The sequence below is a fragment of the Ursus arctos genome, unplaced genomic scaffold, assembly GCF_023065955.2.
Source record: "Ursus arctos isolate Adak ecotype North America unplaced genomic scaffold, UrsArc2.0 scaffold_22, whole genome shotgun sequence".
Classification (NCBI taxonomy): domain Eukaryota; kingdom Metazoa; phylum Chordata; class Mammalia; order Carnivora; family Ursidae; genus Ursus; species Ursus arctos.
The window spans coordinates 58,292,267-58,305,947 of NW_026622897.1; the positions used below are offsets into that span (position 1 = coordinate 58,292,267).

General features: G+C 41.8%; 1 protein-coding gene across 3 annotated transcripts; it reads left to right on the forward strand.

The window, feature by feature from the left end:
- The first annotated feature begins 278 nt into the window (after positions 1-278).
- On the forward strand, positions 279-10,683 carry TRIM22 (tripartite motif containing 22). 3 transcript variants are annotated; one of them, XM_026489590.4, is made up of 8 exons: positions 279-439; positions 2,329-2,800; positions 3,368-3,463; positions 4,106-4,336; positions 6,899-6,921; positions 8,123-8,223; positions 8,533-8,559; positions 8,819-10,683. In XM_026489590.4, exons 2-8 carry the CDS (start codon positions 2,390-2,392, stop codon positions 9,412-9,414), a joined length of 1,485 nt encoding a protein of 494 aa, XP_026345375.1. In that variant the 5' UTR covers positions 279-439; positions 2,329-2,389; the 3' UTR covers positions 9,415-10,683. The 3 variants fall into 3 exon arrangements, with proteins under 3 accessions (XP_026345375.1, XP_026345376.1, XP_044236411.1); XM_026489591.4 differs by having other exon boundaries at positions 300-370; XM_044380476.3 differs by lacking the exon at positions 3,368-3,463 and having other exon boundaries at positions 320-439.
- The last annotated feature ends 2,998 nt before the right edge of the window (positions 10,684-13,681 follow it).

Sequence of the window (13,681 nt, forward strand, 5' to 3'; positions counted from 1 at the left end):
GATCATTATTTTATCCTTTGTGGCTTGCCTGGGGCTTGAATATAGCATAAACTCAACAAATAATTATGGGATTGAATTGAAATGCTGAGTATTCAGGCTGTATCATTGTACTCCACATTTTTTCTTACTCAAATAGTCCTGCGGGAGTAAGTCGAGGTAGGAATAAGAATGCAGTGATTGGGTGCCCAGCTGGTGCAGGTCCCAGAACATACCCTTCCCTGGCACTCCTATGTGGTGCCCTCCCACTGTTATTGTTTTGTAAGTTTCCATTCTGCTTCCTTTCTTTCGTTTCCTCTTCTCAGATTTTAGGTTTCATTTCTACCCAGTTCCTGTATTTAACCTCCCTTGTGAAGTCCAGTTTTCTGGCTTGGTGAGTTAATCTTGTCCATACCTGCATCTGATCTCCACTGAGTCAAGACTTCTCCACTTCAGTCTAAAGGTTTGTGGGGTAGTTGTGAAGGCAAAGGGCAGGAAGTTTGGGAGGAACAGATTGAATGTGCTTGGATGGGTTTAATTTGTGGTTCTGAAGCTGCTCTGATTTCATCAAGGAGCCAGCTTGTATGTTTTCTGCCGGACGGAGGTAGGTGCATTTAGTCTGGGGGTGGCATGACCACTGAAAACGGGAGACTTAAGAACACCGAGAGCCTTGTGTTTCTTGGAGGGATCATTATTTCTCCAGGCTGAATTACTCTCATCTTCTTTCTGTTCTGTAGTTTTGACTTTTCTACCTTGCCAAGGTGAGCCAGAACAACTTTTTTTTTTCCCCCCAGAAACAGAGAATCTCTTCCTCTTTTCCTCCAGTGAAGCCTGTGAGATGGAGCTCTGTTTTCCCTCTTCATAAAAGCCCAAGCTCCTGGAGAGAGCCAGTAGAGACAAGTCTTTATCTGGACTTGTGGGAGGGAAAGAGATCTTAGGGGCTATGCCAGTGAGAAGACACTCTTGAAACTCATCCTTAACTCTTCTTGTCCTGATAACTTCTGGGAAGCTGCCAGAATCTTCCTGATAAATCATTAGACTTTTGGCCAGCCTGATGAGAGAGGCTAGATGATCAGACTGCTGTCCATCTCTGCAGCTCCCCCATGGCCACTTGTTTCTCTGGAGCGCTAGCCATGGGGAATTTGTTCTCTCCAGAGTGTGCATGGCTTACTCTCACCTCAACAGCACCCCACGACACTCTGGTGTCCACTCCTGATTCAGAACTTGTCTTCCATCATCGTAGACACACCTTTGCATTGCTTTTTAGCTCAACTCCCTACTCCATTTTCCCTGCATAGAGCTAAGGAAAGGAGTTGGTAATTTCTCAGAAAAAACTCCACCTTAATCTCACCCCTGAATACCTTGTACCTGATCTCTATGTTACATCGTATTTTGATGTGTACTTTCCTTTCCTCTCACTTTGCAGAAGTCACTGGTCTGTGTCTTATACCTAGACAAAGTTCATATCTGGTGTATATTGTTTACTCAGGGGGCTAGTACAGGGTCCAATAGATGGGAGAAAGTGGGTTTTAAAATTTTTTAAATATTTTTGATTAAATTCAAGATGTGCTTTCGACATTAAGAAACTGGAGAGAAAGGCAGGATAGAAGAAGCTCAGTAGCAGTATCCTAAGTGAAAGAACTCAGCCTCCAAGGATCATATGTTATAATCCACCTTTATAAATTGACCAGAAAAGGCCAGTCTATAAAAACATAAGATTAATGGTTGCCTGAGGCTCAGGTTCAGAATGGGCGTGACTGCTAATAGCAGTCAGTTTGCTTTCAAGTGATGGAAATGTTCTAAATTGGACTGTGTGGATAGTTACATAGTTCCCTAAGTTTACTAGAATCATTGTATGGTACTCTTAACATGAATGCATTTGATATAGACATGACTTGATAAAATTGTTTTTAAAAAGTGAGTCATGCAAAAATCAGGGGTAGGATCACTCCACACAGGAAGAGAGGAGTGCAAAAGCCCAAGAACCACAGTGGGTTTAGTGTATCTAACATGGAGAATGTGTTTGCGGTGGGGAATAAAGACAGGAAAAATTAATGGGTTGCACAAAGTTCTTGGTAGGAAGGCCTTCAATTTGTCCTACCAGTAGAAGGAGAGAAACTAGCAAGCTTGCCTAATGGGGTGAAATTTGTCATGCAACATAAACTGAGAGTAAAGTGTTTGCAATTATTGCAAAGAGCCCTTCTCATTTTGCTACTGACTTACTCCTCTTGTAGGGTTTATTTTCTTTATTGTATATTAATGTTTTGCCCTGTTCTAAATCTCTACATAATCAGTATTTTTTCTATTTCTGCCTTTCTTGTCATGGTCCCTTCAACATTCCCGGCCCTGCAGGAGGCTGTGAGCAAGAACAGCCTCAGTTGTCAGGACAGGAAGAAGCCAGGGGAGCTCTGCAATGGATTTTCCAGCACAGGTGAACATACAGAAGGATGTGACCTGCCCCATCTGCCTGGAGCTTCTGACGATGCCCCTGAGCCTGGACTGCGGCCACAGCTTCTGCCAAGCTTGCATCACTGCAAAGAGCAAGGAGTCAGGGACCCACAAAGGAGGGGAAAGCAATTGCCCAGTGTGCCAGTGCAAATACCAGTTTTGGAATCTCCGACCTAATCAGCCTCTGGCCAACATAGTGAAGAAAGTCAGGGAGAACATGAGCCCACAGCAGAAAAAGCTCTGTCAGCCCCATGGAGAAAAACTCGTGATCTTCTGTAAGGAAGATGGGAAGGCCATTTGCCAGCGCTGTGCCCAGTCTGTGGAGCACCACGGTCATCAACTATTCTTCATGGAGAAGGTGATCAAGGATTGTCAGGTAGGCCCAAGGCTGAAGGTAGAGGGGCAGAATGGTACCTCCAGTGATCCTTCACTTTTTTAAACTACTTTCTTCCCTTTGTCATCATAGAACTGAACTCTGCGATCTCTTTCCATACCCTTTGCTCAGTTTCTGAGATTAAAAGGATATTTCTGTGCATTCTTTCATTTGATCAGAAATAATCTGGGCTACAAAGAGAAGTTGGATGAGTGGAGAAATGTTTCCCAAGACAAATTCTGGTTGTCCCTTTGACCAGAAGGGTTTATGGGGAACATGGTTGGTTGGATGTGGGGAGCGTGTCAATGAGACGAAAGGAACTTCCTTGCTGCAGGATCAATTCTTCCTCTAGGAAAAGAGAAAATCAGGTTACTCTCGATAAGAGATGGTAGCTTGCATCACCCAGGGATACAGAGTACCGTAACCTCTTCAGATTTTTGCCTACATCCTAGATTCTAATCACCAGTTTCATTTCTGTAACGTAGTCTCGTCTCAGATGAGTCTGATGTCTTCCCTCTGTCCAGGTGCTAAGAAAGCTCATAGCTTGACTCTAATGATTCTTTCTCACAGGAAAAGCTCCAGGCAGCTCTGAAGAAGCTGAGGAAGGAGGAGCCGAAAATGGAGGAGTGGGAAGCTGACATCAGAGAGGAGAAAGCTTCCTGGAAGGCAGGAAGAGATATTTCCTGAGGGAATTCTGAGACAGAAAACTGGGCAGCACCTCAGTCCAGTCACAAGGAGGCCCCTTCCTCTTTGTTACCTCAGAATTAATGAGTTCAGGGGCTTCTCAATTAGTCCTCATTTCATTTCTTCCCTGTTGGGGTGGGTGCCAGAGAGTAAACATATCACAAGTGAAATCAAATATTTGGAAGTGAAAACATAGAGGAAAGCAATGTAAAAATGACTCAAGAATCCCATGTCCCATATCCATCATCAAGTTTGAGGCACTAATACTTCCAGAAAACACATTGAGAAAAGCCCAGTGTTCCCTATTTAGGAGGTGTGGGTGGAAGGGCTTCCTCTGCAGTGTGGCATGATTATCCGGGACAGGTGGCTGTAATCCAAGCCTCATCCAGGTGTCACTTTGTGTTTCAGGGTAGGCCTTGTTAAAGTAGACATTCATTCCTTTGGGAAAAACTCAAGAGAAAATAGTGGGGAAATGGCTTTCTCAGTCATTGCTCACTGCCTGTTCCCTGCTCTCTCTTTGAGAAATCCCTAAGAAAGATAGTTCTTGTCTTGGCTCCCAGGCCCAGACAATGTAGGCCCTTGGACAGACAGACTGACTACCTCTTTCTCTTCTCATTCCCAAAGAATCATATGCAGACTGAGAGACAAAGGATTCTGAAAGGGTTTAATGAAATGAAAGCCATCCTGGACAGCGAGGAGAAGAGGGTGCTGCAAAAGCTGGAGGAGGATGAAGTGAATGTGTTGGATAACTTGGTAGTGGCCAGAGACCAGCTGGCCCGGCAGAAGCAGTGCTTGAGAGAGCTCATCTCAGCTGTCGAGCATCAGATATGGGGGTCGTCAGTAGACACGGCGCAGGTAAGCCTTGGGTTGGGGCTCCTACATGATGAGATTCAGGGGAAGCACAGAGACAAAATTTCCTTCTCTGCTGAGTCCCCGAACTTTCTTCCTCATGGTGATATTCAAGCCTCGGGCCCCTCAGTACGCTTTCGCTGTCATTTCAAGGGTCATAGGGATAGTTCAAAGTAGGAACTGCAAAGGAAATCGCCATTGTTAGTAATTTATAAAAGGCAGTGCAAAAAATTTGGAGAGATATTCTTCATAAATTCCCAGGATGTGTCATCTTGCATTTGCAAGGCATCTTTTCACTAAGTTTAGTCAAATAACACAGATCTCTGTTTACATTTGATTTTCTTGTTATTGTTGAGTCCAGACTGTGCAATACCTGTGGTTTTGATTTCCATTTCCTGAGTGTAGGCCAATAATGTTGAGCATCTTTTCATGTGCTTTACTGGACATTTGTATGTCTTCTTTGGAGAAATATCTATTCAAATTCTTTTCCTGGTTTTCCAACTGGGTTGTTTGCTTTTTGCTGTTGAGTTGTAGGAGTTTGGCGTATATTCTCTATAGTAATACCTTATCAGATATACGATTTGCAAATATCTTATCTCTTTTTGTGCATTGTCTCTTCGCTCTCTTCCTGGTGTCCTTTGAGGCACAGAAATTTTTAACTTTGGTGTGGTCCTACTTAGTTATTTTTCTTGTGTTCCCTGTGCTTTTTTTGGTCATACCCAAGAAATTATTACCAAATCCAATATTGTGAAAATCGTTCTCTTTGTTTTCTTTTAATAGTGTTATACTTTCAGATCTTAAATTTAGATCTTTAGTTGATCTTAAATTATAATTTATATGTGATATAAGTCATCCATGTTTAATATTATTGTAACCATTGTATTATACTGAGGCTTTTTGGGGGGAAATAATTTGGTAAAAAGGGTGAGGGGATGGCAGTCAGTGAAGGGATGGGCTGTATGAGAGACTTGTATGTCCAACCTCAACTGAATTACTTTTTTTTTTTTTTTTTTTTTTGTGGTAACAACCTCTTGAATTACCCATTAAGGAACCATCCTTACCCTCAGTCCATGGCATTGGTTAGAGTTGATAAAGTCAGTAGCATCAGGGATGTGTATGTCTCTCAAGTCTAGGTAAATCAGAATATCAGATTCCTCTATGTTTACCAATGATGCAGTAATTATTTTAAGATATATACCTGACCCAATTAAGGTCAATGATTTTTACGCCTTAGAATTTTACTATCATGACTAGAAAGAAGTTCTCTTTTTCACCAGATAACGTATCAGGGACCACCATTTAAACCTGGAGATTCAAGCTGATGCCATACAGAGTCTAAAAATAAGCCCAGTATTGCTGGTGGAAAATAAAATTTTGAGAAGCACAGATTCTGATGACAAGATTTTCATTTGGAAACCTAGCTATGACACCTGCTCCTGAATTTATTCTTCTGTCTTTTATATTTAAACCAGTTTTAGTCATATGCAATAACAACAAAAAAGCCTAATAGAGAAAATAAAACTTTATCTGAGGATGTAAAGCCAACTGGAGGGCAAGTCTTTGTTGGTATAAAAGGGGTTAGGCTGGAGAGAGGGAAACCAAATATGTTAGTACATTTCTGTTAAAAAAATAAGGCAAATAATGGCTATGCTGGGAAAAAAAAGATGGCTCAAAGATTTTGAGGATATAGATTGGACTGGTTTAATACAATATTGGAATTCAGAGTAAGATATTATAGTTTCTAAAAGAGTGGCTGAGTAGATATTGGTATCATTTTGGACAATGGAATGTAAATAGTTGGGAAATAATTACATTTTCGACTTCCCCATGTTCTGGTTCTTGTGGCTTATTTCATGCTTAAAAATTGGGGAGCTTACCTATAGGCAGTGTACAGGAGGAATGTAGAATGAATAGAGGGAAGCCAGAGAAATACTTGATTGAAGTTCTTGTTTACTTGTACCTGCAGCAAAAGAAAGTACACTTTTTGAGAATGATTATTATTGATTACTTGTATTTGACTCTCCAGAGCCTGGAATGACGTCTGGCACATATGGGTTTCACCTTTATCTGTCTCTGGAATAAATAAAAGCATAATGAATGAAAGAGGTCTCCTCATAAATTCATTTTTTTCAAATGTCAAATCTTTTATCTTCTTTTTAAATATATCCCATCTCCAAGTACTGGGAATCATCCTTCTAACACCCTCACATGAGTCCTTGGGATGGTCCATCTCAGTCTTCCTCTACATTTTGTCCTTCGTACTCTGATTATCTGTACATTCACATCATACCAAGGGGCTTTAGGGGGTCTAAGGTGGATAAAACTTTTTAAGGTAGGAGGGCTTATAACTCCTTGGAGGGTTGCCAGGCAAAATACAGGATGCATAATTAAATTTTAATTTCAGATAAATGATTTTTTGTTTAGTAGAGGGTATCCTAAATATTGCAAGAGGCATGCTTAAACTAAGGCATATTTGTTATTTATATAAAGTTAAATTTTAACCAGTCACTTTTATTTTCTAAATATGGCAATCTTATACTTGACTCATGTTTTCTCTCTTCTCCCCAGGATATGATTAATGTCATGAAAAGGTATGTATGGAGACCAGGTATGGTCCTTTTTTATGTGAAGACAGAATTATAGCCACGAGAGTTATCTTGGGATCAACCAGAATTAAAAAAAAAAAATCACAGAGCTGGGGAATTTGGGAATTACATCATTTCAAATTTTTGATCACAGGTGAAGGTTTTCAATGGAATTTGGGTGGCGGGAGGTCACAGAGCTAGGACCAATAAGAGCATGATTTTGGGCATTTTAGTCAAACCTCAGTCTCTACCTCAGTTCATTTCTATATTTCTTAGGTGTCTATCTAATTTCAGAGAAGATTCTATCTTCCATTCGCCAGGCCCCCAAATCTTCCACAAGGACAGCTTCTTTGCATTTATTTTTCTTCCTGATGTTAGAAGAAACAAGGCCTTTCTAGTGGTTTTATTTGGACTTCAAAAAAAAAAAAAAAAAAAAAGCTCCAGTCTTGGGGAATAGTGGCTTTCTTCCTGGTGCCAATAATTAATCTCTTCTTGCTTACACACTTTAGCATCTTGTAGAAAATATAGTCTTCTTGTGCCTAAAGGTGCCTACCCACGTGGCAGCATCAAGGTCTTCCTAAACACATGAAATTCAGACCGGTATTAATTTGGTTGTCATAAATTCTCCTTTTCCAGACATTTGTAATGTAATGTTTCCCCAGAGAACATAACCTTAAATATTATTATTTGGACATATCTGTACTGGGATAACAGGCTTTGGAGACCCTCTAGACTTTTAATACAGGACCTCCATACTTGATCACCTATCCTTCAATATCCAGGCTCTGGAGCTTCTTTACTAATCACCTGCTTGGGAACTCACATCTCTGGCCTGTCCCTGGTGGAACCACTAAGATAGCTGTGACTTCTTCATATATCAAATACTTTTTTTTTTTAGACGGATCAAATACCTTTTAAAGGCACCATTATTTCATCTAGTTTTATTATTTTTAAGAGGTAGAGTATAGAAAGAGGAACATGAGCTTCTTTGAGATGAAGACCTTCTGAAGATCACGCAGAAGGTAAATGGAAGGGTAGACATGAACATGTTTCTTCTGGTTGCAGCATCAGGGTTCCCCCCCCACCCAGGATCTTCAGTGGAGATGGAGAGAATTCAAGTGCATCAGAGGAGTGAAAATAAGGGAAACAGTGGTCTCGTAGAGACACAAGGTCAGATGTGTGGGGTGATCAATTTTGTCTTCTCTAGGAGTGAGAGCTGGACCTTGAAGAAGCCAAACATTGTTTCCAAGAAACTGAAGAGTACATTCCGAATTCCAGATCTGAGTGGGATGCTGCAAGTGTTTAAAGGTAAGGAGAATCAGGGGAAGGTTGTGGGTGTGGAATTCTTATCGTATCAGGGCAAAATGGTGGAGAGGATGTTGTTTCTAGACAAGAGAAGATGTAGGCCTGACAAGGAGAGAGAGATCTCTTATGCTGAAGGTGTGATCAGACCTAAGGGGGAATGCTCAAGGTAGACACAGTCAAGGTTCATCATCTCATTCACCAGTTCATAGCCTCACAGGGCTCCCCTCCGTGCCCCCCATTCTAGTGAGAAGATACGTATCAGCATTTACTCCTCTGCTTCTAACAACATCATCGAAACTTTTTTCGTTTCAGAGCTGACGGAGGTCCAACGCTACTGGGGTAAGAAGGAATTACAGGTTCTTCAAATCACCATATTCTGATCCCTTTTTTGGTGTTGTGGTTACTATCAGGTCCCATGACCTTAGCTTCATGTGTTCTTCCCCAAGCACGCATGCATACAACAGTTCTTAAAGTGTTCTACTCATCTCTGACACATCAACATAAGTTCCTCCCAGTCAATTCCTGATAGTCCACCTCACAATGGCATAAGACACACCTACTCTGTATTCATCACCTGACTCTGTCATTTTTCCTACAGTGGACGTGATGCTGAAGCCAGTCAATGCTATTTCGAGTGTTGCCATTTCTGCTGACAAAAGACAAGTGACAGCTGTGCACAACCTCTCACTTAAAAATACATTTCTGTGTGATTTCTCTGCTTTTGATATCTTGGGCTGCCAACATTTCTCCTCAGGGAAGTATTACTGGGAAGTCGATGTGTCTGAGAAGACTGCCTGGATCCTCGGGGTGTACAGTAAAGCAAGAAACCTCAAGAGAAAAGGGGGCTCTGGGTTTGTTTTTGATCCAAATGTAAATCACCCAAATGTTTACTCCAGATACAAACCTCAGTATGGCTACTGGGTTATTGGGTTACAGAATGAATCGGAGTATAAGGTCTTTGAGGAGTCTTCCATCTCTGATTCCAAGGTCTTGACTCTTTTCATGCCTGTTCCTCCCTGTCGTGTTGGGATTTTCCTAGACTGTGAGGCACGTATGGTCTCATTTTTCAATGTCACAAACCATGGGTCACTCATCTACAAGTTTTCTAATTGTCAGTTTTCTCAGACTACTTACCCGTATTTCAATCTTTGGAACTGTCAGCGCCCCATCACCCTGTGCCCACCGAGCTCCTGAACCTTCTTAGTCCCTAACCCACTTCTGTGTCGGGCCCCTTGCCCTGGGGCTCATCTACACTTGAGCTTATCTGCACTGTTCTGAACACGCCTTCCATCTTTTCTCTTTCATTTTAGAATGTTTTTGGAATACTCTGCTAGGACTGCTGTAAAAAAGCAGCACAGAATGCGTGACTCAAACAACAGAAATTTCTTGTCTCACAGCTCTGTAGGCTGGAAGTCTAAGACCAAGGTGTCAGCAGAGTTGTTTTTTGGTTGTTTTGTGGGTTTTTTTGTTTGTTTGTTTTTTCCTGAGGGCTGTGAGGGAAGGGTCTATTCCATGCCTTGTAGATGGCTGTCTTCTCTCTGTGTCTATTCATATCATCTTCCCACTGTGCATTTCTCTGTGTCTAAATCTCCCTTTTTCTGAGGACACCAGTCAGATTGGAGCAGGGCGCACCCTAGTTACATCATTTTAACTTAATCACCCCGTAAAGACCCTATCTCCAAAAGGTCACATTCGGAAGTATTGGGGGTTAAGACCGTAACATATGAATTTGGGGGAAACACAAGTCAACTCAACAGTCTTTTACACAACCCTACCATGCAGTGAATGCTTGAGAGTTTTCTTCCTAATATTTTGTTTTCATTAGGGGAGAATGCTTTTTTTTTTCGTTTTAGTTTTTGCTTAGTATTAGGAGAGAATGCTTATTTGCAAAGAGAGCACATCTAATCCCTTCTGTAGAACGAGCAGCAGTGCTGTACCTCTTCTGACATCTCTTGTCCTCATTCCCTCTGCTGTTTAATGGAACCAACAAAGGAAAAGTTAGCGATTCTATCCAAGTGCAGAGGACATAGAACAGGGCATAGGAATCTGTCACTAGGTAGTGAATCCTTCCGAGTGCTTTGCTTTGTCAATGGCACTCCTTTATGTATGACAGAGTTAAAGCAGAAGTGCATAAGTAAAATATTTACAAAGGGTAGATTTTTGGTGCTCCGAGTTTCTGAGGTCAAGTCTTGTCTCTTTACTTACGAGCTGTGGAAACTTGAACAAGTTACTTAGCACCTCTTGGTCTCATTTTCCTAAAAAAAAAATTGATGTTTAACATTGTGCCTATTTCCTAGGGTCACACTGAGAAGCCAAATTTTATTAGATGTGAAGCACTTACCTAAGCGTCTTCTATGTAAGAATAAATATTCGTTATTGCTGAAAAAATCTAGGCTGTATCGATGACAATTTTTTTGTTTTGTTTGGTTTGGTTTTGCTTTAATAAAATAATAATTGACTCCATGGAAGTCTCGTTTTTCAGATCCCCAAATCCCACTGCAGACACTGTGAGGTTTCATGATGTGTCCTGTTGAGATGGTCAGGTCTAGGCTTGGCTGTGCGTACGAGAGACAGCCTTCTGGTGCTTGGTCCTTTTCCTTACGGTGGAACACCTGAGTACGTCACTGCATTTACCACCTTCTGCACTTTTCTCCCCCTTCTTCTCCTTCTTCTCTCCTATCCTTCTCCCTCGTTTCCCTCTTCTCCTTCTTCCCCTTCTCTATTTCTCCTCCCCCTCCTCCCATCTTTCTCCATCTCCTCCTTCTCCTCCTTCTTCTTTTTCTTTAAAGAATATGAAATGAAGGCTAGAACTACCTAGGATAGTGAAGACACAGATTGTTCTTTGAGAGGCATGCACTATAAATTAGGGCAGGCTATGCCACTATGCAAAATTTGAATCAAGATTTGCAGGACATTAGAGAAAGATGAGTATCTTGGCCACACTGGGTGAAAATGAAAATGTCTGATGTGGGATCAGTGTATATATCTTTACACGTCTATCTATATGCACACACACATATATGTACACATATGGGTACATATGGGTATATATATATAATCATTTGTATAAATACATGTACATATATTAACATTATTCTGGTTAGTCTTCACAAATATCCTAAGAGGGAGAAATTTATAACTGGAGATTACAAAATTTATAAACTGAAAAAAAAAGAGGAGTTTATAAACCGTTAGAATTTTCTAGTAATCCATCTAGGCTAAATGAGATGGAAGTAGGTCATGACCATACGCAGTACTACGCCGAACTTCCTTGTGGCCAGGGTGCTATTGTAGATGACAGGAAGAAAATATCCCCGCCCTTTAGTGTAGACGATGAACTCTGGCATTGGAGGTTATAAGACTGGCCTCTGAAAACAGATCAAATTTTGTATAATGATGATATAGCTCCTCTGTGGCCCTCATCAAATTAACTTAGTTCTATGGGATTCAATTTCTCATGTACAAATAAATAAAAATAATAAAACTTACCTGATGGGGATGTTGTGGGAATTAAATACTAGGATATTTGCGATAACCTCCTATTTTCTAGCACATAAGCACTGCCCCAGAGTCGTGCCAATTCGTGTTTTTTTATTGATTTCTTTTCTGAATTGAAATAAATGATTTTCAGAAAGCACATTCATTCATTCTAAAATAATTGACTTTGCGTCAAGCAGAGAAAGACAACTATCATATGATTTCTCTCATCTATGGAACATAAGAACTAGAATGATCAGTAGGGGAAGAAAGGGATAAAGAAAGGGGGGGTAATCAGAAGGGGGAATGAAACATGAGAGACTATGGACTATGAGAAACAAACTGAGGGCCTCAGAGGGGAGGGGGGTGGGGGAATGGGATAGACCGGTGATGGGTAGTAAGGAGGGCACATATTGCATGGTGCACTGGGTGTTATACACAACTAATGAATCATCGAGCCTTACATCGAAAACCGGGGATGTACTGTATGGTGACTAACATAATATAATAAAAAATCATTATTAAAATAAAAAAAAAATAAAATAAAATAAAATAAAATAATTGACTTTGCTTTATTTCAAGAAATAGAATAATTTGAGTGAAGAATCACAGTCTTTAAAATTTCTTTCTATCCAGTTCTAAAGTAAATATTCGATTCTTGTAACGATAACTTCATTCTCATCATCTCCTATAATCATAATAGCCTCTTCAACTTAACATACTAGATAAAATTGTATTCATGTTCTCCTGCTGTGCAACAAACTGCCACAAATTTAGTGGGAGGCTTAAATTTTAGGCTTAAAAGAAGGTACAATTATGCCGCAGTTTCTGTGGGTCGGGGGTCTGGGCACAGTGTTGCTGGGTTCTCTCCTTTAGCATCTCGCTGGGACACACATACCATGTGGCCTGAGATACAGGTGAGAGCAGGGAAGGGTCTGTATCTAAACTAACTTAGGTTTTTGGAGACTTCGGTTCCTTGCACTTGCAGGACTGCGACCCTCAGATTCTAGACTGTCCAAAGTTCTTCGTTCTGTGGGCCTGTCCATAGGAAGCTCAGAATGTGGCTCTTACTTCTTCCAGGCCGGCAGGAGAAAGACAGCACTTCTAGGGAGACAGCCTTGGATAATGTCACCTACCCACCGCAGTGACAGCCCATCACCTTTGCCACATTCCATTGGCCACAAGGAATTCACAAATTCTGTGCTCTCTCTAAGGGGAGGGATTGCACAAAGGCACGAACGCCAGGATGTGGGGCTCACCGTGGGGTCTCTTTACCCAGCCGGCTTTGAAGAAAGCTAGGGAAGCCGTTCCCCAGCCACTGCCCAGGGCCCTCTGCCAGGTGGGAACAGCCAGTGGGCTTCTGGGAGCTGAGTGACTCTACACAGGCCTCTGGTCCCAACAGACACTCTGCAGTGCAGGCAGACGTTGACACTTCAAGAAAAAAAAAAAAGAGCGTGGAGCCCTTTGGAATCCATTCGCCCAGCAGCCCTAGAGATGTTAGAGCCTTAATTAGATCCTCTTTGGAGGTAGATGATGTTGCCCCAGTTAGGAAGCAAGAACGGCACAGTGTGGCCGCCTGAGTGCAAGACCCCCTCCGTGAGAGGGCATTGGAGACCCTGACAGCAGCTGCTGCCCCACAGAACACCAGCAGCAGCCACGTGCTTCCGGGCTCGGCCAGGAAAGCCTGGGGCAAGCTTGGGCTCAGCTCAAACCAGTCTGCCTGTGCCACCTGCTCTGCAGTCCCTCCCTGTGTCCCAAACCTGAGGGCCACCCCTGTGACTCATCCAGGCACCACGCCTTCCTTTGGGCCCCGGGGGTGGTGGGAGGGCCCTGCCACTTTTGCCCGGATGTTTCTGCTTTCAGATATAAACAAGACTAGAAGTTAAGTGGTTGCCCTTCTGTCTCTAGTAAGGACCAGATGCTCTTTGCCAAGGTTAGAGTTCAATAGGAAGATTCAAGAGAATTGCACTTTTTTAGGTATTTT

What these genes read in the sequence shown, in the direction of transcription:
- TRIM22 (XM_026489590.4), top strand. Translation starts at nt 2,390, where the DNA reads ATGGATTTTCCAGCACAGGTGAACATACAGAAGGATGTGACCTGCCCC. An exon ending in ATGATTAATGTCATGAAAAG is followed by an intron (nt 6,922 to 8,122) that starts GTATGTATGGAG and finishes TGTCTTCTCTAG; the next exon opens with GAGTGAGAGCTGGACCTTGA. An exon ending in GATGCTGCAAGTGTTTAAAG is followed by an intron (nt 8,224 to 8,532) that starts GTAAGGAGAATC and finishes TTTTCGTTTCAG; the next exon opens with AGCTGACGGAGGTCCAACGC.